The sequence below is a fragment of the Lepidochelys olivacea genome, assembly GCF_965140295.1.
Source record: "Lepidochelys olivacea isolate rLepOli2 genome assembly, chromosome: 10".
In the NCBI taxonomy this organism is placed as follows: Eukaryota; Metazoa; Chordata; order Testudines; family Cheloniidae; genus Lepidochelys; species Lepidochelys olivacea.
Window position 1 is genome coordinate 62380717 of NC_140420.1, and position 25474 is coordinate 62406190.

The 25474-nt window shown below is 43.5% G+C and overlaps 1 protein-coding gene across 3 annotated transcripts in view; it reads left to right on the forward strand.

The window, feature by feature from the left end:
- Nucleotides 1-1701: 1701 nt before the first annotated feature.
- Nucleotides 1702-25474, forward strand: part of MYO5A (myosin VA) — a 214827-nt gene continuing 191054 nt past the window's right edge. The window contains exon 1 of one of the 3 annotated variants that reach the window (XM_084640740.1): nucleotides 1702-1919. In XM_084640740.1, coding sequence (XP_084496866.1) covers nucleotides 1893-1919 — 27 coding nt within the window. In that variant the 5' untranslated portion in view covers nucleotides 1702-1892. The remainder of the gene's footprint in view (nucleotides 1920-25474) is intronic. The other 2 variants (XM_084640741.1, XM_084640742.1) reach the window with 2 other exon arrangements.

The following is a 25474-nucleotide window of genomic DNA, read 5'->3' on the forward strand; positions in this document are numbered from 1 at the left end:
TAGGCAAGAAGAGGCCCATAGGAAATACTAGGAGGGAAAGGACAATGATCACAGCGTGTTTTTTTTCAGTCTAATTTTAAGCTAACTTGTAAGGTTTATTGCTTACGAATGGTGTTTGACAGTCCTAAAGTACATTTTCTGTTTATCCACAGAACAGATATGAGAAGCAGCTGTGTAAACTTCTCTGCCAAAAAGCCTGAATCTTGAACTGGAAGATTAATTGGCAGGTATAAGAAGGTAGTTCATGCCCTTTCAATCCATAGCTTCTCCCTGAGATGCCAGTGCTGATAATGGCAACCTGTTTCCTAGGAACTGGTTGATGATAATGGTTAATCAAAAAAGAAAAATTGACAGAGTTGAATATATTCCTTTGACTATACTCTTAGCTAAACAGCTACAACTTCCTGCTGAATTAGCATAATAAAATATGGTAATTCCCCTCCCCCATTCCTCAGCTTCTTTTGGCCCCCTTCCAACATCAGTAGCACATGATGATCAAAGGTCCTGGGCCATAATCAAGTGATAATCAAGGTGGGCCATTTCCAGCAGTTGACAAGAACATCTGAGGAACAGTGTGGGGTGGTGCGGAGGGGGAGGGGGAATAGTTTTACTTTGTGTAATGACCCATCCACTCCCAGTCTCTATTCAAGCCTAAGTTAATTGTATCCAGTTTGCAAATTAATTCCAATTCAGCCGTCTCTCCTTGGAGTCTGTTTTTTAAGTTTTTTTTGTTGAAGAATTGCAACTTTTAGGTCTGTAATCCAGTGACCAAAGAGATTGAAGTGTTCTCCAACTGGTTTTTGAATGTTATAATTCTTGACGTCTGATTTGTGTCCATTTATTCTTTTATGTAGAGACTGTCCAGTTTGACCAATGGGGTCATTACACAAAGTAAAACTGTTTCCCCACCCCCACCGTTCCTCAGACGTTCTTGTCAACTGCTGGAAATGGCCCACTTTGATTATCCCTACAAAAGGTCCCCCCCCCTCCCCTCCTGCTGGTAATAGCTCACCTTAAGTGATCATTCTCGTTATCGTGTGTATGATAACACCCATCCTTTCATATTCTCTGTGTATATAAATCTCCCCACTGTATTTTCCACTGAACGTATCCAATGAAGTGAGCTGTAGCTCACGAAAGCTCGTGCTTAAATAAATTTGTTAGTCTTTAAGGTGCCACAAGACCTCCTTTTCTTTCACTCACTAGGTCGTAGCGGTGTCTACCTATCCTCTCCAGATTGCGAGGTTGGACTGAGGGAGTCTCTCCCTCTTTCTAACCGGGTGGTTAGGCAGTCAGAGGGGCTGGTTCTGATCTCTTCCGCCCCCCCCCCCCCAGCTGACGGATGGATGGGAAGGGAAGTAGAGAAAGAGAGCACACTGACATCTAAGAGAGTGGTCATGTTTTACACACAGTGGGCAGGGGCAATTTCCCCCCTATAAAGGAAGGGGGGAAGACCCTGACCTGGACAAAATTAGAAAAAGCAAGATTACTCCTTGTTTCCACTGCTCATCCTTTAGCTTGAATGTCCGGCTTCTTCCTTCTACCGCAGCTTATTCCTCTCAAGCTACAGCCCTCTCCCCACTACCGCAGCTGGCTGCTCCCTGGCTTGGCCCCCCGTCCCTGTGGAGCCTGCAGCCGTCTGTCTGTCTGCTCCCGTCCCATCCCTCCTACCCACAATGCACAGAGCGGAGCAGCCCGCGCCCCATCCCCGCATGACAGGTAACTAACAACATGGCGAGCCGAGCCGGGCCGGCGCTCTGAGCATCCCCTCCACAGCCGCCGCGGGCCCCGCGCTGCGCCGCACCCCGGGCCGCCAGCCGGGGGCAGGGCGGGGCAGGGAGCGGCTGCGCCGGGCCGCCGAGCCGCGCCCGGGAGCCGAGGGCGGCAGCGCGATGGCAGCCACCGAGCTCTACACAAAGGTAAGGACCGGGCTGGCCGCACCTGCCCAGCGCGCTGCGGCCGGGGAGCGGGTGGCGGGGAGAGAGGCCCCGGCAGCGGGCACTCGCCTCCTCGTCCGCCCGGGGCGGGCGGGGGAATGAATGAATGAATGAATGAAAAGGGCGGCGGCAGGCCCCTGGAACAGGGGGGCCGGGTGCTGAGGGAGGCGGGGCGGCCCCTGGCGAGTGGGGGGGGGGGTTCCGAGGGGGGTCTGGGGGGAAGGGGTGAGCGGACAGTTCGTGCTGTTCGCGGCTGTCCGCTTCCTCCTGGCTCCCCCCATCTCAGTGGCTGGCTGGGGGCCGCGATTGTCCTTCATGCAGCCCCTTGGCCAGCCCGCCAGCGGCTCTGCAGCGCTGGGCAGCCAGGAAGTGAGGGAGCTGGGGGTGACCGTCGCTGAGGATCCTTTCCAGCAGCATCTTTCCCACTTGGTCTGCTGTGCCCCTTTTCTGACCTGAAAGTGAAAAGACTCAGGAAGAGGAAGGGATAGCATCGGTGTATCTAGCACTGCGGACGTTTCCTTATCATGCACACTGCCACCACTTCTTACCTTGTTCCTTCCCAATATGGATACACCTCTGTTTAAGACTAATATTCATAATCTCCATTGTATGTTTGCTTGAACAATTACCTTCTAATATATTTTCACTGGCTCAGCATGTCACACTGACTTCATTATAATCAGATGGCTTTTGTTTTACTCCACATGCTAGCTAAAGAATTGCAGTTTAGGAGATACATGGATTTTCATCCTCTGTTTCTGTTCTTCTGTAGGGATAAGGAGGTAGTGGACAGTTAGGTTATGCTAATGGAGTGAAGAGACAGAGATATAAACCTCCTGGATTTCACAGGAAGAGGCATTAGTCATCTTGACTCTTCATTGTCGATAAGTCAGGCTCCAAGATTCATACTGCTGATTTTTTAAGTAAATTCTGCTTATAGCCTTCACATATCAGACATAGCACCATTTCAGCGTAGTTGAACAATCAGAACTCTAGGTATGTGGCCATGGTTATTTTTAAAATTATTTTTATTTATTATTTTACATTGGACTGTGGTGTTCAGCTATCATCATAGTTTCTAAAAATGTTGTCCAATTCCTTAAAACCTTCTGCTGAGACATACAAGGTAGAAAGACCTCTAGTATTAAAACCAGGGGTGCTGAAACAATTTTTATAGTGGGAGTGCTGCTGATGGAAAACATGTATTGGTGTTTGTTATTACTACTTAAAGCCAGGGGGTGTGGCAGGACCCCTAGCTCCAGCACCACTGATTAAAATCAACTTTTTGGTGACACTGCACATTCAGATTATATTGACTCTTGGATTTGATTCAGAATCACTACTGCCAGCGGTGAGGCAGTAGACTACTTTTTTTAGTAGGGTACACTGGTCAAGCAGACATCATCTCCTAATGTTTTTAGGTCCTGTAATTTGGTATCTCATCAGTTCATGCATTGGAAAGATCAATGTGAACGCAGTATGTAGATTTTGATGACAGGAAAGATTGCAAATTAAGGTCTGTTGAAATGGACATGTTATGTATTAGCAATAAATTAGAGAATGAGAGAGAGAGAGCATGTTTTTAAAAAAAAAAAAAACCTGGTAAAATCTATGCTCTAGTTTACTTTATTTAAGGGTGACCGGGACCAATGTGGTAATCTAATCTGATCTCCTGCAGAACACAGGCCATAGGATTTCACCAAGTGATTCCTGCATTAAGTCGTTAACTTCCGGTTGAGCAAAATCATGTATTTTTGAAAGATGCCCAATCTTGAATCTGGGGTCACTTTTGAACATATTTGATGATCAATCTAGTTCTTTGCTTAAGGAAGGAGAATGAAATGGAACAGCAGATTTGTTTTTCAGATGGGCTAAAATCTTTCACCTTGTTTGTGGTATCCACCCACAAACAGACTTATAATAGGCGATGCTTTGAAGATAAATAGTCAGTGCAAACCAAACTCTTCATGCTCTTCGTAGCGGGGCTTGCAAATTTCACTAGACACCTATAAAAGGCTGATACAAAGAACTGAATGCCATATTATCCTGGGGCAACATCCTGCTAGGAGGCTTAAGGTACATCTACAGAGTAATTAAACACCCATGGTTGGCCCAGTTCAGCTGACTCAGGCTCACAGGGCTTGGGCTGCGAGGCTGTAAAATAGCTGTATAGACATTTGGGCTCAGTCTGGAGCCAGAGCTCTGGACCCCACAAGGGCTTAGGCTCCCAAAGTCCAGGCTCCAGCCCAAGTCCTGACATCTACACAACAATTATAGCCTCTCAGCCTGAGCCCCGCAAGCTCGAGTCAGCTCTGCCATGGGTCTTTTATTTCAGTGTACACGTACCCTTCTGTCTCTGGTTTGTAGGTGTCTAATAAATGTGAAACCCTCTCAGACTGATTAAAAGGGAAAATGTCTTTTTTCCCCCTTCACACTCACCTCAGTTTTCTCCATATAGTTACTGTCCCATTCCCCAGTTTAAAATGTTTAGGTGTCCTCCTTAGCATAGCAGTAACAGAGTAAAATTGGCATGATTCTTGATTAATGAACATAGACAATGGATTTAAAACCTTAGTAGGCAGAGGTGAAAAAGACCTAATAAAATAAAACAAGGACTGGGTATAATCCCCAATAGAGGATTTAAAAAATAATAAACTAAAATGACTCTCACTCTTTGAAGATACACATTATGCTGCGACAGCAAACTGTTCTTGCCACCTTTAAAACCATATGCTTTTCACATCTCTCCACTAGAGGTAAGCACATTCAGGACAGTCACTTGGGACAGTTCCTCAGGGCTTCTAATGGGAATGAGACTTAACATAGATACACAGGGACTTAGCATAGCCTCTGTATCTTGGGACAGGAATTACTTTAGGGCTGGACCAAATATTAGGTAACTTATGTGGTGTCAGAGGTTCAGTAGTGCAGTGGAAGGATCATACTTGTTATTACAGATATGTATGGAGAATACCAAACCATGAAGTATGGTGTTCCATAGCTTAGTGTGTGGGCAAATTATTGTGAATTAAGAGGTCCATTACTGCAGCAAAGACTTATGTGGGACTCTATGTGAGTGTGAAAAGGAGCTTACACGATTCACTTTGTAGGAACACATCCTTAGGCCTTTTGTAGACATACAGTTTGAGTGCTGGTTTTAAAGAAATCAATTAAAAACCAGTGTAGTTAAATTGGAGCAAACCCTTGCCCCCCCCAATATTTACACATGTACCCGCACACACTTAACAACCTAAGTAAAATTGATAATAGGGACTCAATCTGGAATAAGAATGGCCACACCAGGGGCTGTTCTGATTTTAACTGAATTGTCTCCTGAACTGATTTTGTTAAATTGAGGCTCGAGCCATGTATAGATTAGTTTTGATTGTGAAATACTTGAGCCATGGCAGACCTGGTCTTTTATGTGTTTTCTGTGAATTGTCTAGCACACTTGTGGGCATTATAAAACAGTAATTTGTTCTCCCTGGGAGACAAGAAGTAAATGTTCTATAGTAGGGTATTTTGAAAATACACAATGAAGTCTTGAGACCTTACTATGGTATTCTGCTATGAAAGGGACACTGTCAACTTGAAATTAGAATTGGAAAATGTATAGAGGAAGGCAACAAAAACGAATAGAGATATGGAACATTTTCCATATGACGAGAGATTAAAAAGAGTGGGTTTCTTCAGTTTAGAAAAAAGTCAACCTAGCCAAGATATGATAGAGAGCTATGAAATCATGAATGTTGTGGAGAAAGTGAATGAGAAATTATTTACGCCATCACATAACACAAGAACCAGGGGTCACCCAATGAAATTAATAGGTAGCAGGCTTAAAACCAGGGAGGATAAAAAATCAGATTTTTTTTATTTAAATCATTTTTTTTGATAAAATGCTTTTTGAGGAAAAAACCTATCTAAAAATAGTTTTAATTAAGATATATTATAGCTCAAAGATAACTCATCATGGAATAGGGATTATAAATTCTAATTCTATCGTATGAGATAATATATTCATGTAATGTTTAAGAAAATTTTTGTAAATGAGTTCCAATAGTTCATGGATTAGGGACCCAATCTTATGGGGTTCCAGGGGCTTCTGTATAGATTATTTAGATTAATCTTTCTATTTGCCCAATGGGATTCAATGCTCAGTTTAGAAGATACCATCAGAGATGCTTAGTTTTGCAGTTCTCAAACTCTGAATTTGTGTCTCCAGAGATAACATGCTTGTTAACAGCAAAAATGGTTTTAAATAAATAAATAGAGGTGAGAAATAACAGACCTCAACCCTATTGTCCCTCTGCAAATTTGTGTACACAGAGTCAATCCTTTACCTCTCTCTAAAAGTTCAGAGTTTCAAAAAGTTCAATGAATAGAAGATTATTGGGGGGCGGAATAGATCTGGACAAGGAGAAGAAGTCTAGAGATAAATGTGAGATGGGAGGGACAGGCAGTAGAAACAAAAGTGAAACTGTTTGAGCAGCCTATTCCAGAAGTCTTGAGGTCTTTCTGAGTGTAGCCTTCATTGATTTGAGATCTACCATACCATTCTCTCACTAGGAGGGAAAACCTATAATGGCAGCAGGCCGTAAAAGAGACCCAGTTTGGGAATATTTTAATGAAGCTCCTCTACCTGTGGGTAAGACAGGCATGCGTCCAAAATGCAAACAGTGCAACAAAGAAATGCAAGGCCTGGTTGCTCAAATGAAACAACATCATGAGAAGTGTTCCTTCTCAGGAGGAAGCTGCGTTGAAGATGATGAAAGGAACATACTTAAAAAATGTATAGTGTGTATTTTCTACAAATGAAACCTACATCTATCTCTGCATTGTGAGGAATATGTTTTAAGTTTATAACAACCAACAAGAATGCACTTTTATGTAGAAATCCATGATTAAATCGAGTCTTCCTGATTAAATCAAATCCACCCTGCTTAAAACAAACATAAGGAAGTATGTCCTCACACAATGCACAGTCAACCTGTGCAACTCGTTGCCAAAGGAGGTTGTGAAGGCCGAAAGTATGACATGGTTCAAAAAATAATTAGATAAGTTAATGGAGGATATGTCCCTCAATGGCTATTAGCCAAGATGGTCTGGGATGCAGCCCCATGCTCTGGGGTTCCTAAGCCTCTAACTGCCAGAAGCTCGGATTTGTCGACAGGGATGGATCACTCAGTCACCCTGTTCTGTTCATTCCTGCTGAAGCACCTGGAATTGGCCACTGTTGGAAGACAGGATTACTAGGCTAGATGGATCATTGGTCTGACCCAGTATGGCCATTCTTATGAAATCTCGTCAATTTTTTAAAAATTGAGTTAAAATGGTTTATGTAGTACACCTGAATCACCCTGCCAATTTTTGTGGTTTTACAATCTCATATTCCTGTTGTTAATGTGTTAAAGGGACTCAACTCTGTATGGAGATATATAATTTAGAGTGTGTTCAGGGTGACTGCACTGTCATTTTTCTATGGAGGGGAGGTGGCCCCTCCCCTCTGGGGAAGGGGAACTGACAGTTGGTGGAAAAGAGGGCTAGCGGCAGGCAGTGGGGAGCCCGAGAGGGTTTGATGGAGAGAAACAGAGAGTCTGTGAGTAAATGGAAAGAAAGAGAGTGAGGGCGAGAGGGCAGCCAAAGGGGCGGAAGGAAACCAGAACTGAGAGAAACTGAGAGTGAGTGGATGGACAGACTGAGGTTGAGCAGAACAGCCAGATGTGCAGAAGAGCGTCTCTTTGGTTTAAAGCTGGCTAAGTCCGTGCATGTTTGATGTTGTGTTCTTGAGCATCCGTTCCTGTTTGTTCTTGATCATTTACTTCAGTTGTCTCCTATCTTTGATTTATGTTGTCCCAGAGATCCGGAACAGGAGAGCCAAAGGTCCTTCAGATCCTGTGGATCTGGTCTAATGTGCACCCCTGTAGGCAACATCAGTGGAGTCAAGTCCATCTCTTCAGGAAGTCACAAGAAGTGCCGGAGGCTCAAAAACTGGCTTGGGCATTAGATATTGGGAAAGATATTTGGGAAAAGGGGGACCTTAAACTAAAATAATAATAATTAATAATAATAAACAACCTATAAGATAATAGCCTTTGCTTACAGAGATAGATATAGATATATTTCTTTATTTAGAGGGTTATATTTAGTTAGGTGAACTTAGTAGTAAGTTATAGTGTGTGTGTGTGTATGTTCAAATTATTCTAAGTTTTTTTTTATTATATATATCCTTCATCTATTTAATGTTATTGTACGTAGGTGGAATCTAATTCTGTTTGTTTCGGTTTAAATAAAATTCATGTTATTGGTTTGTTTGTTTTCTGACAACCAGTTGTATTATTTTGGTTACTATTAAATAACCTTTTATCACAATGTAACATCTCTCTCTCCCCCCAGGTCTCACCTGGTAAGTAAATTATACCACCACTGTAACGGACTATTACTATATCTTGTTTGGTGGTTTTGGGACGGGGTGACCCTCAGATGTATTTCAAATTATAACATAAATAACACTACTCTGAGAGTTCTGTTTACACTATTTTAAATTTTTTTCCTGATGCTGTGTGAAAGACCTGTGTCAGTATTAGTCAGTAATCCATACTTCAAACAGTGTAGAGTTATCAAGAGAACTAGAAGGATTACATGAACTTTCTGTTTAAACTCATTTACAAGCCAGACAGCAAGGGGGATTCAGGTAGACACCTCCAGCCAAGACCACTGACTTGCCTAAGCATGATCATTTGGTGAGAGCAAAAGACAGCCAAGCCCTTGAAATGCCGAATACTTACTTGAGTAATATGAAAAGCGGATTTGAGAACCAGCCTTCAAGGGAACTCTTAATTTATGAAAGGTGTACAGAAAAACAGTAATTCAGTCCAGTGCTTACACTGGTGAATGACATAAGGAAACATGAGACAGACTAATATTCTCCTCAGTGGAGAGACTGGTATAGTAAAGCAAGGATATAAAAAAGAAATGTGAAGAATATTGCAGTGCTTTAAGTCAAGGAAGAGGGGAAGAAGGATGACCACTGCCTTCAAGAAAAGGCTGTCTCACAGGGAACAGGGATGGCGAGAAAAGGACAAGTTGACCAGAAAGATTGTCTTTTAAATGTCAGTCATTGCTCCTTCAGTGTAACAATGTGAATTGGACAACTCTTGCCAAGTATAAGAAGAGAGATGTTATGCATATAATCTTTTTTGTTTTAATTTTATCTTTTTATATTCTTAATCTCACTTCACTACAACCCAAGTGGTTGAAGACTGTTGTTTGGGATGATCTATATGATATTCCCAAAGAGGTCCTCAGACTCTAAAGAGCTGGTGAAGCAATGGAGTCTCTCCTGCTTGGGATTCTCAGTCAAAAGGGCACAGGTCAGGAGATCTTTCCCATAAAGTGTTTTGGGATCCTACTGATGCACAGGAAATTCCTGGTGTCAGAGTAGCAGCCGTGTTAGTCTGTATTTGCAAAAAGAAAAGGAGTACTTGTGGCACCTTAGAGACTAACAAATTTATTTGAGCATAAGCTTTCGTGAGCTACAGCTCACTTCATCGGATGCATTCAGTGGAAAATACAGTGGGGAGATTTATATACATAGAGAACATGAAACAATGGGTGTTACCATACACACTGTAACGAGAGTGATCACTTCAGGTGAGCTATTACCAGCAGGAGAGCGGAGGTGGGGGGAAGGGGGGGAACCTTTTGCAGTGATAATCAGTGATGACCACAATAAGAACAGAGTTTCAGGATGTCATGTAGTAAGACTGACTATACAGATAGACTGAAATTATGTGTAAACGGTGTTAAATAAATGCACAAAGAAAAAGAAAAGAAGTGTGGAAAGAGTGTTTTCTTCTACTTTTTTTCAGTTACAGTAGTCTTAAAGGTTACTTGTTACGCTAGTGGATACAAAAATTTACTGGCAGCATGGCTGTTTGAAAATGTTGTCTGTGTCTCTTTAAATCTTCATTGGGAAGTTGGGAGGGACCACTATTTTTATATGCAAATTATGGAGATTGCTGATCAGCGAAGGGTGGTTGAGCAAAGTTCTACACTACTACATTTTAAGATATGTCAAAGCACAGTTCACCTGCAGAATGAAGACCGATGCTTTCAGGCTTGGATCTCTTGCATGGCAACATGAAATACTATTCTAGACCACTGGTCAGGCCACATCTAATATCTTGAAATAGGATGTAGTAACTATTATTTTCCTAAACTAAGCAAGTCTTACCAGACCCCATCTACTCATGCTGACCCTGGGTCATATTTCTAAATTATATCTTCATATTTTAGACCGTCAATGGCTCCCACTTCCCTGCAAAACACACCATAGAAACAATTGTTTGTAAATTCGTATCTATTTGCAGCAATGCCAGAATACTATGATGACACAAGTTATCATACTAAGTTACAGAATCTTATGGGGGTAATTCCACTGTGCAAAGTTAAGCTTCCATTCGTCTTGTGATCGCTTCTGTTGAAAAATCTACTTTGCTTATCCACATGTTGGGTTTGTTTAAACACTCTGACCTGTTTAGACATTACTATATGCTTTTGTAGTTAACAACAACTTTGGATTTGTTTGAGTGACTGTAAAACAAGAAAATGATAACTTGTTAAGTGTGAATAATGTTTGATCTATGCCATGTTTTGTATTTCTGCACCAGTGAGGTTTCAACTGCAAATTCTACTTTAAGGCATTATCTTCCCTCTGGAGGCCCTATTCAGTTTAAAAACTGTTTCCTGGGTACCATTGATGGGTGTGGTGGTTGGTTTTTTTAGAGGTTTAATGTGTACATGATCTTTGTACATGATCTTTGGTGCAATCAGAAATCCATCAATGACATGGAAGTAGTATTCTGCTGTAAATGAATTGTGGAAATGTTGGTTCTTTGACATTTTACTTTGGGGGTGGAGGAAACGTCATTTAAGGCATAACACACCTTACAAGTGAAATGATTCTCCATTTTGGCCTTATCTAGACTCAGGAATAGCCCTGATTCAGCAATTGGTGCCAGAAATTGGTGTAGCTGCACTGGTGCTGGCCCTTAAGGGTACATCTACACAGAGATAAAAGATCTGTGTCATGGCTGCGGCTGGCCTGGATCAGCTGACTTGGGGTCAGGCTGAAGGGCTTAGAAATTGCAGTGTAGACATTCAGTCTCAGGCTGGAGCCCAGGCTCTGGGACCTTCCACCCTTGTAGGTTCCCAGAGCTCAGGCTCCAGCTCAAGCCTGAACATGTTACACAGTGATTTTTCAGCTCTTCAGCCCGTGAGCCCAAGCAACTGACCCAGACCAGCCAGGGTTTTTTTATTCGCTGTGTAGACATACCCTAGGAGTCAATAAGGGCAATGATGGATTTTACATCAGTTGAGCTAATCAAGGTTTATGCTTGCTTGAAGTAGAGGGCAAGTGAGCACACTTTGTCATGGATGTAGAACTCATTTGACCTCATCTCCATCAATAGAAAAAACATTTTCAGTGTTGGATGTCAGCATTGCTCCAGGTGTTTTTAGAAATTTTCTTTGTGCCAAATTTGTGAATATCTATAAAACGTCACAAAAAATTAGTTTTTACATATGGAAATTCACAAAGCAGGTTAGAAATTGTCTTCTGCTCCTTTTCGTTTAAAGCTGAAATGAAGAGCTTACATTAGTAACTTTTTTTTGTCCCCTTTCTTCTACCCTTTCTTTTTTTTTTTCCCCCTTTTTTGTATGATTGAGACACTTCCTTATCTGTACAGTTACTTGTGTACATCTTCACAATCACATAACAAGAAAACTTTTTTTTTTTTACGGGGACTGTGTTTTCTGAACATTTGTGTGTTTGTGTCGTTTTTAACCACCCATGACCAGGTTATTAATAAAGGTGGAGAAAAAGATATTCTAAGATAGAACCTTTGTTTTCTCAGAGCATTTAGTGTTGCCTTTTTAGGACTTCTTGTTTCTCTTACCTCCCTTTCCAGAAGTAGCTTTGAAGTAGCTAATGCTGCTGACCTCAGATCCAATCCAGTTCTATTAAAGTAAATGAAAAGACTCCCAGTTATAAAGACTCACAGTTATATTGGGTCTTTCCGTAGATAGCTTCAGTTTTAGATCATGTGAGTCTGCACGCAGACTCTGCCAGCTTCTCTTTGGAGCTTCTCAGCTTTGGGTTTTGCAAGCAGTACCCGAAATGCCTTCACGTCTAGCTGTATTTGGGAAACTGCATAGTAAAGAAAGTAACTTGTTTGTTTCAATTCAAAGTTGTTTGTTTTAGTGCATATTTTGTTACTTGGCTCTTTTCATTGTGTGCACTTACCTCATTTGTCTTTGTGGAATGATTTGCTTTGGATCCAGAACTCTCTTTGCTTGTTGAAATTTCACCCTGTATGTAGTATTTGTAAAAAATAATTTATTTCCCAAGATCAATAAAAATGTTTTTATGAATTTAAAAAAGAAACATTAGGCCCTTATTCTGTATTGATAACTGCATGAGCAGACCTTGGTACTTCAAGAACCCCATTGTTTCAGTGGGGGATAGTGCTGGCTCTGGGTCTGCCACTACAGTTGTCTGGGAAGGGGCAGGGCCTTAGTTAAAATAAACAAAGATCCCCTTTCAATGTTTCCAACCCAAACACAATACTATACTAGTGTGCTGTGTCTATGAAAGTGAAAATGACTAAAAACTATTTAGTTAGTATATTTTAATGGTTCAAGATAAGATAAATGTAAAATAGCAAACAAATAGTAATAGTGAAAGGTGATTTGAAAATTTGCTCACTTTTTAAAAAAAAAGGTGATAAAATTTTGTTTGCTTTAAGCCTGGAGAAATTCCTTTAGCTGGCTAAATTAAAAAGACATTCATTTTACTACTATGAATCACTTTATATTGTTTAGGAGCTTTCTAAAAATTAAACAACAACCCGTCGTTCTCAGGAAAAAAAAGTTTTCTAACAGGGTTGTACTGCTGAGTTATAGAGTGGTGGTAGTCATTCATTTAGACATTTAAATTGTGCAGTGTGCTTCTTGGACCAGGAAGAGAGAGATGCTTAGTATTCAAGCTCTTTTCTGTGTAAGATCACTGCATCTCTGAATAGTGAGGTTATTAGGGAGATTAAACCAATACTGTTGATGTTGATTTAAGCAAATACATGTGTAAGATTGCAAGGTATCTTTTATTGTGTATTTGCTAAACATATCTTATGTTCTTGTCTTCTTGCCAAAAATTAATTGCAAACAGAAGAGGAAATATTTTAGCTTCATTTCTGCTTAAGAGACTGCTGTATTATTAAAATAGAAGTAATAAAAACATTATGGGTAAGTGCTATGCAAAATTCTGAGCAGTCGACTTTATTGCTGTTGTCTTCAAAATAAAGGCACTTAGTATAGCATTACCTGTTGTATATCCATGTATGGTTATGTCCTAAATCATTCATTCATTATGCATTCTCTCTTGTAATCTTTTTCTATGGTTGGATGTTACATTTGTGGCCAATTAAACTGAAGAAGTCTCAGCTTTCTGTAAGCAATTTATATCTGTTATATATGTCAGCATTTTGCCATTCTTGTTAATAGAAAATTTGAAGCCCTACAAACAAGATTTGTTAGTCTTTTTTTATTAGTGTACATGTAAGTATGAAGTTGCATCCTGTGCTTGAAGACCAGAAAGAGTATTAAACCAAGACCTCTTAAGTCAGTACTGTTTATTTTAACACCGAGTTTGTTCCAGGGAGGAAATGACATCATCATGGGCAGAGCTCTGTGCGGTCTGGGAGGTAGCAATCCGTTTGTGAAAGCTTCTTCTCTTTCCACAAATAGGCTTTGAGAGGATGTATTATGCAATCCTAATGCAAACTGAAGAACTGCAGCATCATTGGAAGCTGCTTTTTTTTAAAGCAGCTCTGTAGAGTAAAAGGAAATTATTCATTGCTGCTTCAGACTTAATCTTGGGGGAGAGTAAATTTCCTTTGTCACATCTGGGGATTAAGCATGAAGCTCCTATTAATAATTGGTTCTGTATATTTAATTCAGGGATCGGCAACTTTTGGCCCACGGCCCGCCAGGGTAAGCCCCCTGGCGGGTCAGGCCAGTTTGTTTACCTGCCACATCCTCAGGTTTGGCCAATTGCGGCTCCCACTGGCCACGGTTCACTGCTCCAGGCCAATGGGAGCTGCGGGAAGCAGCAGCCAGCACATCCGTCAGCCCGCGCCACTTCCTGCAGCCCTCATTGGCCTGGAGCGGTGAACTGTGGCCAGTGGGAGCTGCAATCCGCCGAACCTGCAGACGTGGCAGGTAAACAAACCAGCCCGGCCTGCCAGGGGGCTTACCCTGGCGTGCCGCATGCCAAAGATTGCTTAGCCCTGATCTAATTCCTCATCCATAATATTAAAAAAATTACCCTTTAATAGTATTAATGGAGTGTGGTGGGTTCCATTTCCCACCAAGCATCACCAGAAATTCTTGCAAAATAATAATGTCTCTCTAAGGTGCCAAAGGATTCCTCGTTGTTTTTAATGTCTGTGTATTTAGAAACACACAAGTTATCATGTAAAAAGAACAGGAGTACTTGTGGCACCTTAGAGACTAACAAATTTATTAGAGCATAAGCTTTTGTGGGCTACAGCCCACTTCATCGGATGCGTAGAATGGAACAGAGAGCAACAATACCTAAAGTCCGAAGGTGCAAACAACTCTATGTTTATTGGGGTGAACTTCCAGCAAGATTAAATCCAAGTCCCTTTTTCCTTATTTTCGAATCCCAACTTACTTCCTGTTTGCCCCTAATCTATATAGTAATATTCTTAGCTATACCTTAACTAATCGTTCTATTGAAATTTACCTAACCAATCCTAACATATTGTAACATGATTAGCTAACCAATTAAATCCCACCACCTTAATTAGTTTACACCCAGCAAAATTAATTATACAGCAGACAGAAACAATCACAGAACCAGACAGAGACCATACAAATAAACAATAGCAAAGTGGGAACTAAAATGACAAAACAATACAGAAGTGAGGATTTCACAACTATATCTATAAAGACATAAGGGTTTCCCAGCTGTGTCTATTGATAAGTGAGTTCTTACCAGACAGAAAACTATCAAACTAAATTTCCTTTTCCATGTTCTAAGCTCTTCCCTTTCTCTGGAGGTGATAGATCAGATCACCTTCCTAACAGCCCCATATTGACTAGTTTGGAATGTGAGGATGTGACCGGTCGCTTCCCAGCTTATGGCTGCCTCTGCTGCTTAGCCAAAGGCACTGTCCTAAGAACAGGGCCTCAGACTGTCACAGTGAGAGAAGGCCCTTACACAGATTCTTTCTTGTATACCTCTATTACTAGCTAAATGATAAACATATACTGAAATTCTTAAAGTATACGCCTGTACAGGCAGGCCAGAATATCTATATCCTAACACTCCACCCCTTTTTTTCTTTTGGGATCCTCCTGCCCAGCTATCCCTGGAAAAGCATAGAACATATGGCAACACACTTCCTGAGAGGGCCAGGCATCAAGGTGGAAGGTGTCGATGCTCCATCTGTCCCACTGCCACTTGTGTAATACCGTGCCCTGCACTTTCTCTTGTATGGGCATACTACACCTATTCCAATTAGTGTTCCAGACTTCCCATAAGAGTGGGCCCGAGAAGGTTGGGTCTGGGTTGTCTAGTACACTGGGTGGGAGGGCTTACAACATTACTTATCGGTTATAATTAGTGGCTGTCTCTAGGGGGTTGTGCCCCCCCTTGATCATTTCAGTATGCAATGTAACACAAATATAGTTAACAATACACCAGTTGCTATGATAATCCACAGCAACTCCAAGAGTCCTGACCACTGCAGTATGGTCCAACATCCTGGCCACCACCAAAAACACTGCTTCTCCTCCTTTGATAAGGTTAAAATTTTGTCAGTGCCATCCTGTAGTGTATATTGTAAGTGTGTCCAACTGTTGGAGCTTGCAGCAAGTTGCTCTTGTAATCTTTGTGTACTTTGGTCCATATTGTGTGCCCATTGAATATCCACAGTGAAATTTGGTATTGTCCAAACCAATTCAACTACTTGGTATGGCATGGTGTAGTAGGTGCTGGTTCAATTGTTTACAATGATTAAGTCCACTGGTCCATTTGTGCACCATAGTCCAGGTGGCAGTGTATAGAAGTTCATAATTTGGTCATACACTGGAAGGATTTTGCCTCCTAGTGTTATACTGCAGGATTGTATACATTCCAACAGAATACACTGTACCCTATATACATTACCCCTAAATGCCCCCCTTTTGCAATAGGCCATTGATCCTGGTCCTCCATAGTCATAGGAGAGAGGCACATCCATATTCCTCCTCCTGGATATACAACTGCTTAATGTGATAGTCCAATTTATCCCATTCCACCCCTGCCCACCTGTCAAGGTTCCTTCCCCACTCTGAACTCTAGGGTACAGATGTGGGGACCTGCATGAAAACCTCCTAAGCTTACTTTTACCAGCTTAGGTTAAAACTTCCCTAAGGTACAAATTATTTTACCCTTTGCCCTTGGACTTCCACTGCCACCGCCAAACTTTATCTGGGTTCCTGAGAAAACATTGTTTGGAAACGTCTTTCCCCCCAAAATCCTCCCAACCCTTGCACCCCACTTCCTGGGGAAGGTTTCGTAAAAATCCTCACCAATTTGCATAGGTGACCACAGACCCAAACCCTTGGATCTTAGAACAATGAAAAAACATTCAGTTTTCTTACAAGAAGACTTTTCATAGAAGTAAAAAAGAATCACCTCTGTAAAATCAGGATGGTAAATACCTTACAGGGTAATTAGATTCAAAACGTAGAGAATCCTTCTAGGCAAAACCTTAAGTTACAAAAAAGACACACAGACAGGAATATTCATTCTATTCAGCATAGCTATTTTCTCAGCCATTTAAAGAAATCATAATCTAACACATACCTAGCTAGATTACTTACTAAGTTCTAAGACTCCATTCCTGTTCTGTCCCCGGCAAAAGCATCACACAGACAGACTCTTTGTTTTTCCCTCCCTCCAGCTTTTGAAAGTATCTTGTCTCCTCATTGGTCATTTTGGTCAGGTGCCAGCGAGGTTATCCTAGCTTCTTAACCCTTTACAGGTGAGAGGATTTTTCCTCTGGCCAGGAGGGATTTTAAAGGGGTTTACCCTTCCCTTTATATTTATGACACCCCCCAACCTATTTTCTAGTGGCTCCCAACGCACTCCCCCTTCCCTAGTTACTCACATAGAGTTCAAGGGGACCACTTATTTGCATTTCCTTCCCATGGTATCATAGTAACAATTACACAAGAACTCTCCCCACAGGTGGGCAATGTTATTTTCCAGGTAGATGGTATGTTTTTGCAATTGTGGATAAATATGTGCTAGCCTCCCGATTTAATACTGAAGGCCATTGTTCTGACCAAGCCTTTCTCATAATATCCATTAACATTATTAACTGAGCATTTTGAATACCTAAACACACTTCTCCCCATGTTAGTCTTCTGAAGCCACCCCCTACCCATGTCGCCAGGTCCCCTGCCCAATGAGTTAACTGAAAGTTTACCTCTACTGCTGTCTTCTACTCAATAGTTGCTGTGCCATTAATTCATTAATTTGTTGTTGAAATCTCACATTTTGGCTTACTAATCGTTTGGTTATCCACTCATCCCCCAGATTCCATGTGCCCAGCATAGTGTTCCCCACTGCCCACAATCCCCTTTTCCGATGACAATTCCAGGTGTGTCCCCTCACCCATCCATTGAATTGTTGTTTCAATCCTTTTATGTACATACTACAATTAGGATGAATTTGATCCACTCACCACTCCTTGCGGCATACCACCCCTGTAAAAGAGTGAAAGGACATGTTAAAAAGTGCTGGCTGCACCCGCTCTCACAATGGCTCCTATACATTTGCTCATCGGGGAATATTCTCTGCTCCAGGCTGTGGCCATTTTAAATTTGGATTCTTCCAACTTGGCATCCATATCACCTGTAGGGTTATATTCTGTAAAATGGTTTTCATACACCCAGCGTCCCAAAGGGGATTTTATGCCCAATGTAATATGTACATAACAATCACACCTTCGGGGGATTATCTTCCATGGAAGTACCATTGTGGTTACATATGGTAACATCACACCCTAAATGTGGGGCCCTATTTTCCTAAGAGAAAAGGAGTACTTGTGGCACCTTAGAGACTAACCATTTTATTTGAGCATGAGCTTTTGTGAGCTACATCAGATCCGATGAAGTGAGCTGTAGCTCACGAAAGCTCATGCTCAAATAAATTGGTTAGTCTCTAAGGTGCCACAAGTACTCCTTTTCTTTTTGCGAATACAGACTAACACGGCTGTTACTCTGAAACCTTTCCTAAGAGAGTTCATTTGCTCCAGGAGACCAGAGGGTTATATTCTTTGGACCCTCTGTAACAAACCACACAGCTGGGTAACTGTGTTTTCCACTATCATTAATCATGGCAGCACCCAGGGTGTATCATGCAATATTTCCTGATAAATTTGATCTTCTCTGCCTGGTTGGGATTCCCCCATCTAATCCATAAACCATATACTGACACTGCCAAATTCCTGTTGGAGTATTAGTGGTACATCGTTCTATGGGCAGATTCTCATACTCTTCATTAGCTTTATTACCACAGGTTACATATGTACCCGTCCACGTGTTTCCTCCTTTTGACACTTCACATCATGGGATCTGAATAGAATTTGTAAATGTGACAATTGTAATTAGCACTAGTAATTGTTCCATCCAGGGCCACGGAATTTTCATCCTTTTCTCCTTTTTGAATTAACCTGTAATACACACACAACAAAATTTACACGTCCTCTTTCCCAATCCCCTGTTTGTACCTTTTTATTTGTGTGCAGTGAACCCATTCCCATCCTCCATTCTCTGTACCCAATAATAGCAGACTGGGCCCTAATTGATCAAGGACAAGATAGGGGCCCTTCCATTTAGGAGCTGGGAATGGATGGTGTTGACCTGGAATCTTGTACATCACTAGATCTCCCACCATGGGGAGATCATGCTCCCCAGGCAGGTCATACCATGCTTTGATTCTTGCTGCTCCTTGCTTGTCTCACCAGGCCACTGCCTGCTGTACTTGTTTTACATGTTCGATTATAGTTAAAATCCTTTCTTGTGTTAAGCCGGGTGTAGTGATTTCCCCAGGTACTGGGGTAAGTAGATTTTCCCATCGTTCTATGGGCCTTCCCATGGGAGCTCCATATGGAGAAAATCCTGTGCCCTTTGATTCTCAGGCCCTTATTCTCATGAAGACACAGGCAGTAACTGGCCAGTTTTTTCCTCCCATTTCCACTCCCTTCCTTAGCTCACTTTTAATAGTGCGGTTCACGCTTTCCACCTGCTCCGCAGCCTATGGGTGATAAGCAATATGGAACAACTGTGTGATTCCAGTGAGGGCTGATAGCTCTCCTAACAGATCTGACTGGAAAGCAGCTCCTTGGTCTGAGTCCATCACCTTTGGGACCCCCAGCGAGTGAATACCTCATTTACCAGTATTTCAGCAGTTACCCGAGCAGTTTGATACTTTGTGGGGAAAGCTTCCACGCATCTACTGAAAGCATCCACTACCACCAACATGAATCGGTTTTTCCTGTGATCTGGTAGTAGGTGTCCTGTGAAGTCAATTTGTATTCTCTCCCATGGTCCCCTTGGGGCTTGTCTCATTAATTCTCCCCTTAGCACCTTGTGAGGTGGGCTGTGCCTGGCACAGTCCAAACAATGTTCCAGATGTGATTTTAAATCAGCTGCCATTCCTGGCCACCAGCACAACCTTTTTAAAGTTTCCAGTGCCGCCTCAAACCCAGGATGTCCCCCTGCCAAGCTCCCATGCACCCAGTTTAAGAAAGCCGTCCGGCTTCCCTGGGGGCACAGCATTACTGGTCCATTAGTTGTTAAGGCCTTGTCTACACTACGAAATTAGGTCGAATTTATAGAAGTCGGTTTTGTAGAAAGCGTTTTTATGCAGTAGATTGTGTGTGTCCCCACACAAATGCTCTAAGTGCATGTAGTCGGCGGAGTGCGTCCACAGTACCGAGGCAACCATCGACTTCCGGAGCTTTGCACTGTGGGTAACTATCCCACAGTTCCCGCAGTCTCTGCCGCCCATTTGAATTCTGGGTAGAAATCCCAATGCCTGATGGGGCTAAAACATTGCCGCAGGTGATTCTGGGTACATATTGTCAGGCCCCCCTTCCCTCCCTCCCTCCATGAAAGCAAGGGCAGACAATTGTTTTGTGCCTTTTTTCCTGGGTTACCCGTGCAGACAGCATACCACGACAAGCATGGAGCCTGCTCAGCTAACCGTCACCGTATGTCTCCTAGGTGCTGGCAGACACGGTACTGCATTGCTACACAGCAGCAGTTTATTGCCTTTTGGCAGCAGACAGTGCAGTATGACTGGTAGCCATCGTCGACATATTCCAGGGTGCTCTTTTAACCAACCTCGATGAGGTCAGGGGCTCCTGGGCAAACATGGGAGTGACTCAGCCAGGTCATTACCCTTTTAAGTTTTGTCTCATGGCGATTCAGTCCTACCGGCAGTCCTACTGCACCGTCTTTTAATGAGCAGCCAGGAGACGAAAATGGCCAGCAGTCATACTGCACCGTCTTCTGCCGAGCACCCAGGAGATGACGACAGCTAGCGGTCGTCCTGCACAGTCTGCTGCCAGCAAGATGTATAAAGATAGATGAAGTGGATCAAAACAAGAAATAGACCAGATTTGCTTTGTATTCATTTTCTCCTCCCTCCCTTCATGAAATCAACCTCCTGCTAAACGCAGTTTTGAGTTCTATCCTTGAAGGGACCATTCTGTTTCTTGAAAAGCCACCCCCTTTGTTGATTTTAATTCCCCGTAAGCCAACCCTGTAAGCCATGTTGTCGGTTGCCCCTCCCTCCGTCAGAGCAATGGCAAACAATCGTTTCGCTCCCTTTTCCCTGGATTGCCCGAGCAGGAGCAGACGCCATAGCACAGCAAGCATGGAGCCCGTTCAGCTCACCGCAGCAGTTATGACCATTGTAAACACCTCGCGCATTATCGTGCAGTTTATGCAGAACCAGCAGCTGAAAAACCAGGCAAGGAGGCGACGGAAGCACGGTGATGAGAACATGAACACACTTTTCTCTAAAACCGTGTTCCCCCGCAATTTGGAAATCATGGTGTTAATGGGGCAGGCTCATGCCGTGGAACGCCGATTCTGGGCCTGGGAAACAAGCACAGAATGGTGGGACCGCATAGCGTTGCAGGTCTGGGATGATTCCCAGTGGCTTCAAAACTTTCGCATGCGTTAGGGCACTTACAGGGAACTTTAGGAAAATGTGCAGGTCATACTAGATGGCTTTGCTGCAATGGGATTCCCTAACTGTGGTGGGGCTATAGATGGAACGCATATCACTATTTTGGGACAGACCACCAGGGCGCCAGTACATAAACCGCAAGGGGTACTTTTCAATGGTGCTGCAAGCGCTGGTCGATCACAAGGGACGTTTCGTCAACATCAGTGGGATGGCCAGGAAAGGTTCATGACACTTGCGTCTTCAGGAACTCTGGTCTGTTTAAATGGCTGCAGGAAGAGATTTATTTCCCAGATCAGAAAATAACTGTTGGGGATGTTGAAATGCCCATAGTTATCCTTGGGGACCCAGCCTACCTATTAATGCCCTGGCTCATGAAGCCGTACTCAGGCACCCTGGACAGTAGTCAGGAGCTGTTCAACCATAGGCTGAGCAAGTGTAGAATGTTGGTAGTGTGTGCATTTGGACGTTTAAAGGGTCTCTGGCTCAGTTTACTGACTCGCTCAGACCTCAGCGAAACCAATAGTCCTATTGTTATTGCTGCTTGTTGTGTGCTCCACAATCTCTGTGAGAGTAAGGGGGAGACTTTATGGCGGGGTGGGAGGTTGAGGCAAATCGCCTGGCCGCTGAAGAAGCGCAGCCAGACACCAGGGTGGTTAGAAGAGCACAGCAGGAAGCGCTGCACATCAGAGAAGCTTTGAAAGCCAATTTCATGACTGGCCAGGGTACTGTGTGACACTTCTGTTTGTTTCTCCTTGATGAAAACCCGCCCCCTTGGTTGCCTCTAAATTCTCTGTAAGCCACGCACCCTCCCGCCTTCGATCACAGCTTGCTTGCAAAGGAAATAAAGTCACTATCGTTTAAAAAACATGTATTCTTTATTAATTGATTATAAAAATAGGGAGATAACTCACAAGGTAGTCCGGGTGGGGTGTGGGAGGAGGGTAGGAGGGAAGGAAAAGGCCACTTCAAAACTTGTTGAATGCCTGCCTTCTGTTGCTTGGGGTGTCCACTAGGGTGCAGTGGTTGGGAGCCCGGAGGCTCCCCCGCCCCCACGTTCTTGGGCGTCTGGGTGAGGAGGCTATGGAACTTGGAGAGGAGGGAGGGCGGTTAAGCAGGGGCTGCAGCAGCAGTCTGTGAGCTTGCTGCCGTTCATGAACCTCCACCAGACTCCGGAGCATGTCCGTTTGATCCCGCAGTAGCCCCAGCGTTGCCTCATGCCTCCTCTGATCTTCCTGCTGCCACCTCTCCTCACGTTCATCAGCCACTGTCCTGTACTCTGCTATTGTGTCCTGCATGAGCTCAGAGAACATGTCATCGCGTGTGCGCTTTTTTCGCCACCTTATCTGAGATAACCTATGGGACAGAGGAGGGAGGCTTGAAACATTTGCAGCTGCTGGAGGAAAAAAAGGGAGTGAAGTATTTAAAAAGATACATTTTACAGAACAATGACTATACCCTTTCACGGTGAACAACACTATTCACATTACATAGCACATGTGATTTTGGTACAGGGTCGCATTTTATATCTTATATTGGGTGCCTGCGGCTTTGGTGTTAGAGATCACACACGCAGGGCCGGGCAACAGAATTCGGCTTGCAGGCGGCCATGGTAAGCCATAGTCTTTCGGCTTCTGCAACCTTCATAACAGCAGCACCCTCCTTTCCCATACCAAGCAAAGCCAGCTGAGTTGTCAATTTAGTGCTGCGGTTTTCCTTTTAACGTGCAGCAGCAGAAACCAAACTAACCCCCTCCCCCCATCCAATTCTCTGGGATGATTGCTTTTCCCCTCCCCCTACCGCCTGGCTGGTATCAGGGAAGATCACAGCTAGCCAAACGCAAACAGCTCAGCGCAAATGGCCCCCCTTCCCACTGCGTGGCTAACTGCGGGGAGGATTTCTTTTCAGTATCAGGCAAAGAAATCCTTCCCGCAGTTAGCCAGCTTGAATGCCAGCAAACACAGGGACCATACGCTGCCAGGCTTTGTCATGCAATGATACCCGATTACTTGCTACTAGCATGGCTGGTAAAGTGTCCTACCATGGAGGACGGAATAAGGCTGCTCTCCCCAGAAACCTTCTGCAAAGGCTTTTAGAGTACCTCCAGGAGAGCTTCATGGAGATGTCCCTGGAGGATTTCCGCTTCATCCCCAGACACGTTAACAAGACCTTTCCAGTAGCAGTACTGGCCACGAATGCATCCCAAGTCCTCAGGGCTACTTAGTCATTAAAAAATGCTTGCTTTTATAACATGTATTATATTTAAAAAGGTACACTCACCAGAGGTCCTTTCTCCGGCTTCGTTGGGTTGGGAGGGTATTTCAGTCAGGGTGATAAAAAGATCCTGGCTGTCGGGGAGAATGGTGTGCTGTGTGCTCTCCCCAAGCTCGTTGTCCTCATCTTCCCCATCTGCAAAATCCTCAGGCATGGCGGAGAGTACCCCATCATCGGAGTCCACGTATAGGGGTGGGGTAGTGGTGGCGGCCCCCCCTAGAATTGCATGCAGATCAGTGTAGAAGCGGCATATCTGGGGCTCTGTCCCAGAGCATTTGTTTGATTCTTTGGTTTTCTGTGGTTTCACATGACACTGTGTTGCGTCCCTGATGTAGCCTCTGTCCCTCATAGCCTCTGAGACTTTTTGAAATGTTTTGGCATTTCGTCTTTTGGAACGTGGTTCTGATAGCACAGATTCCTCTCCCCATACAGTGTTCAGATCGAGTACCTCCCGTTCGGTCCATGCTGGAGTTCTTTTTCGATTCTGGGACTGCATGGTCACCTGTGCTGATGAGCTCGCCTGGCCAAACTGGAAATGAGATTCAAAAGTTCCCGGGGCTTTTCCTGTACACCTGGCCAATGTATCAGAGTTCAGAGTGCTGTCCAGAGCGGTCACAATGGTGCACTGTGGGATAGCTCCCGGAGGCCAATACCTTCGAATTGCATCCATACTAACCCTAATTTGAAACGGTGATATCAATTTCAGCACTAATCCCCTCGTTGGGGAGGAGTAAAGAAATCGGTTTTAAGAGTCCTTTATGTTGAAAAAATGGCTTTGTTGTGTGGACGGGTGCAGGGTTAATTCGGATTTAACTCTGCTAAATCCAACATAAACTCGTAGTGTAGAACAGGCGTAAGACATACCAAATCTCTTCCATTAGTTCCACCTTTGGCACATGCCTGTCCCCAAGTTTCATGATGCCTTTCAGTCCTGGGTCAGATTCTTGCAACTCTCGAATTCGCCCTCCTCGATCTGTATCCACCCCACTTCTTGTTAATACTTCTACAGGCACACTCTCTTCTGGCTCCCCGGGTCATGGGGGTGCCTCTGTGGCAGCCCGCTTGGCCTCTACATCAGCCAGATTATTTCCTTTGCTTTAGGGGTCCTGTTTTCTTGTGTACCTTTACCACATTGATCTGTGTAAAACAGTGACTGAGCTCCTCCACTTGCTTCCACCACTTAGCATGCTTGATTGCGGAGCCGTCTGTTGCCCTGAAATGATTATCTGCCCACCATCTCAGCATTAATGTGGCACCATGAAATACATAATCTGAATCTACCACCACCCAACATTCTGGCTCCTTTTTGGGATCCACTTCATTTAAAGCTGTTAGCAAGGCTGCCAGTTCTGCCTCCTGAGCTGACTTTGCTTCTAGTGAGAAACCGATGGTGCTGACTGTCTCATTTCCTCTGATTCCCACAACAGCCAAGCCTACAGTTTTCCATCCCCCTTGATACCTACAACTTCCATACAAAAACCATACCAGTGTCCCCTCCTTTACCTGATTGGGGTTAGCCGCCTGAAACACCCGATGTTGGGTTTTACTTGGGCTGGCTTCACATTGGTGTGGGGTGCCAGCCAGATGTAATCCAGCTACCCAGACAATGGGTTCCTTTAACATTTCTGCTTTAATGTTTTCTGCCTGTAGAGCGAGCAACCATTTGGCAATACACTGCCCACTCACTGGTCCCTGTAAGATAGTATATGTATTTAACAGCCACAGGGGGTAATGATGAGATCGGACTATTACTTTCTGCATTCCCGTGAGGTATTTGAATTTCCCTACCCCCCAGTAGGTGCACAACAGCTCCTCCTGTTCTTTTTGCAGATACAGACTAACATGGCTGCTACTCTGAAAGTTATCATGTGTGTTTCTGCTGAAATGATGCTGCTATGTACACCAGATGGGATTAGATAATTAGTATTTTTTT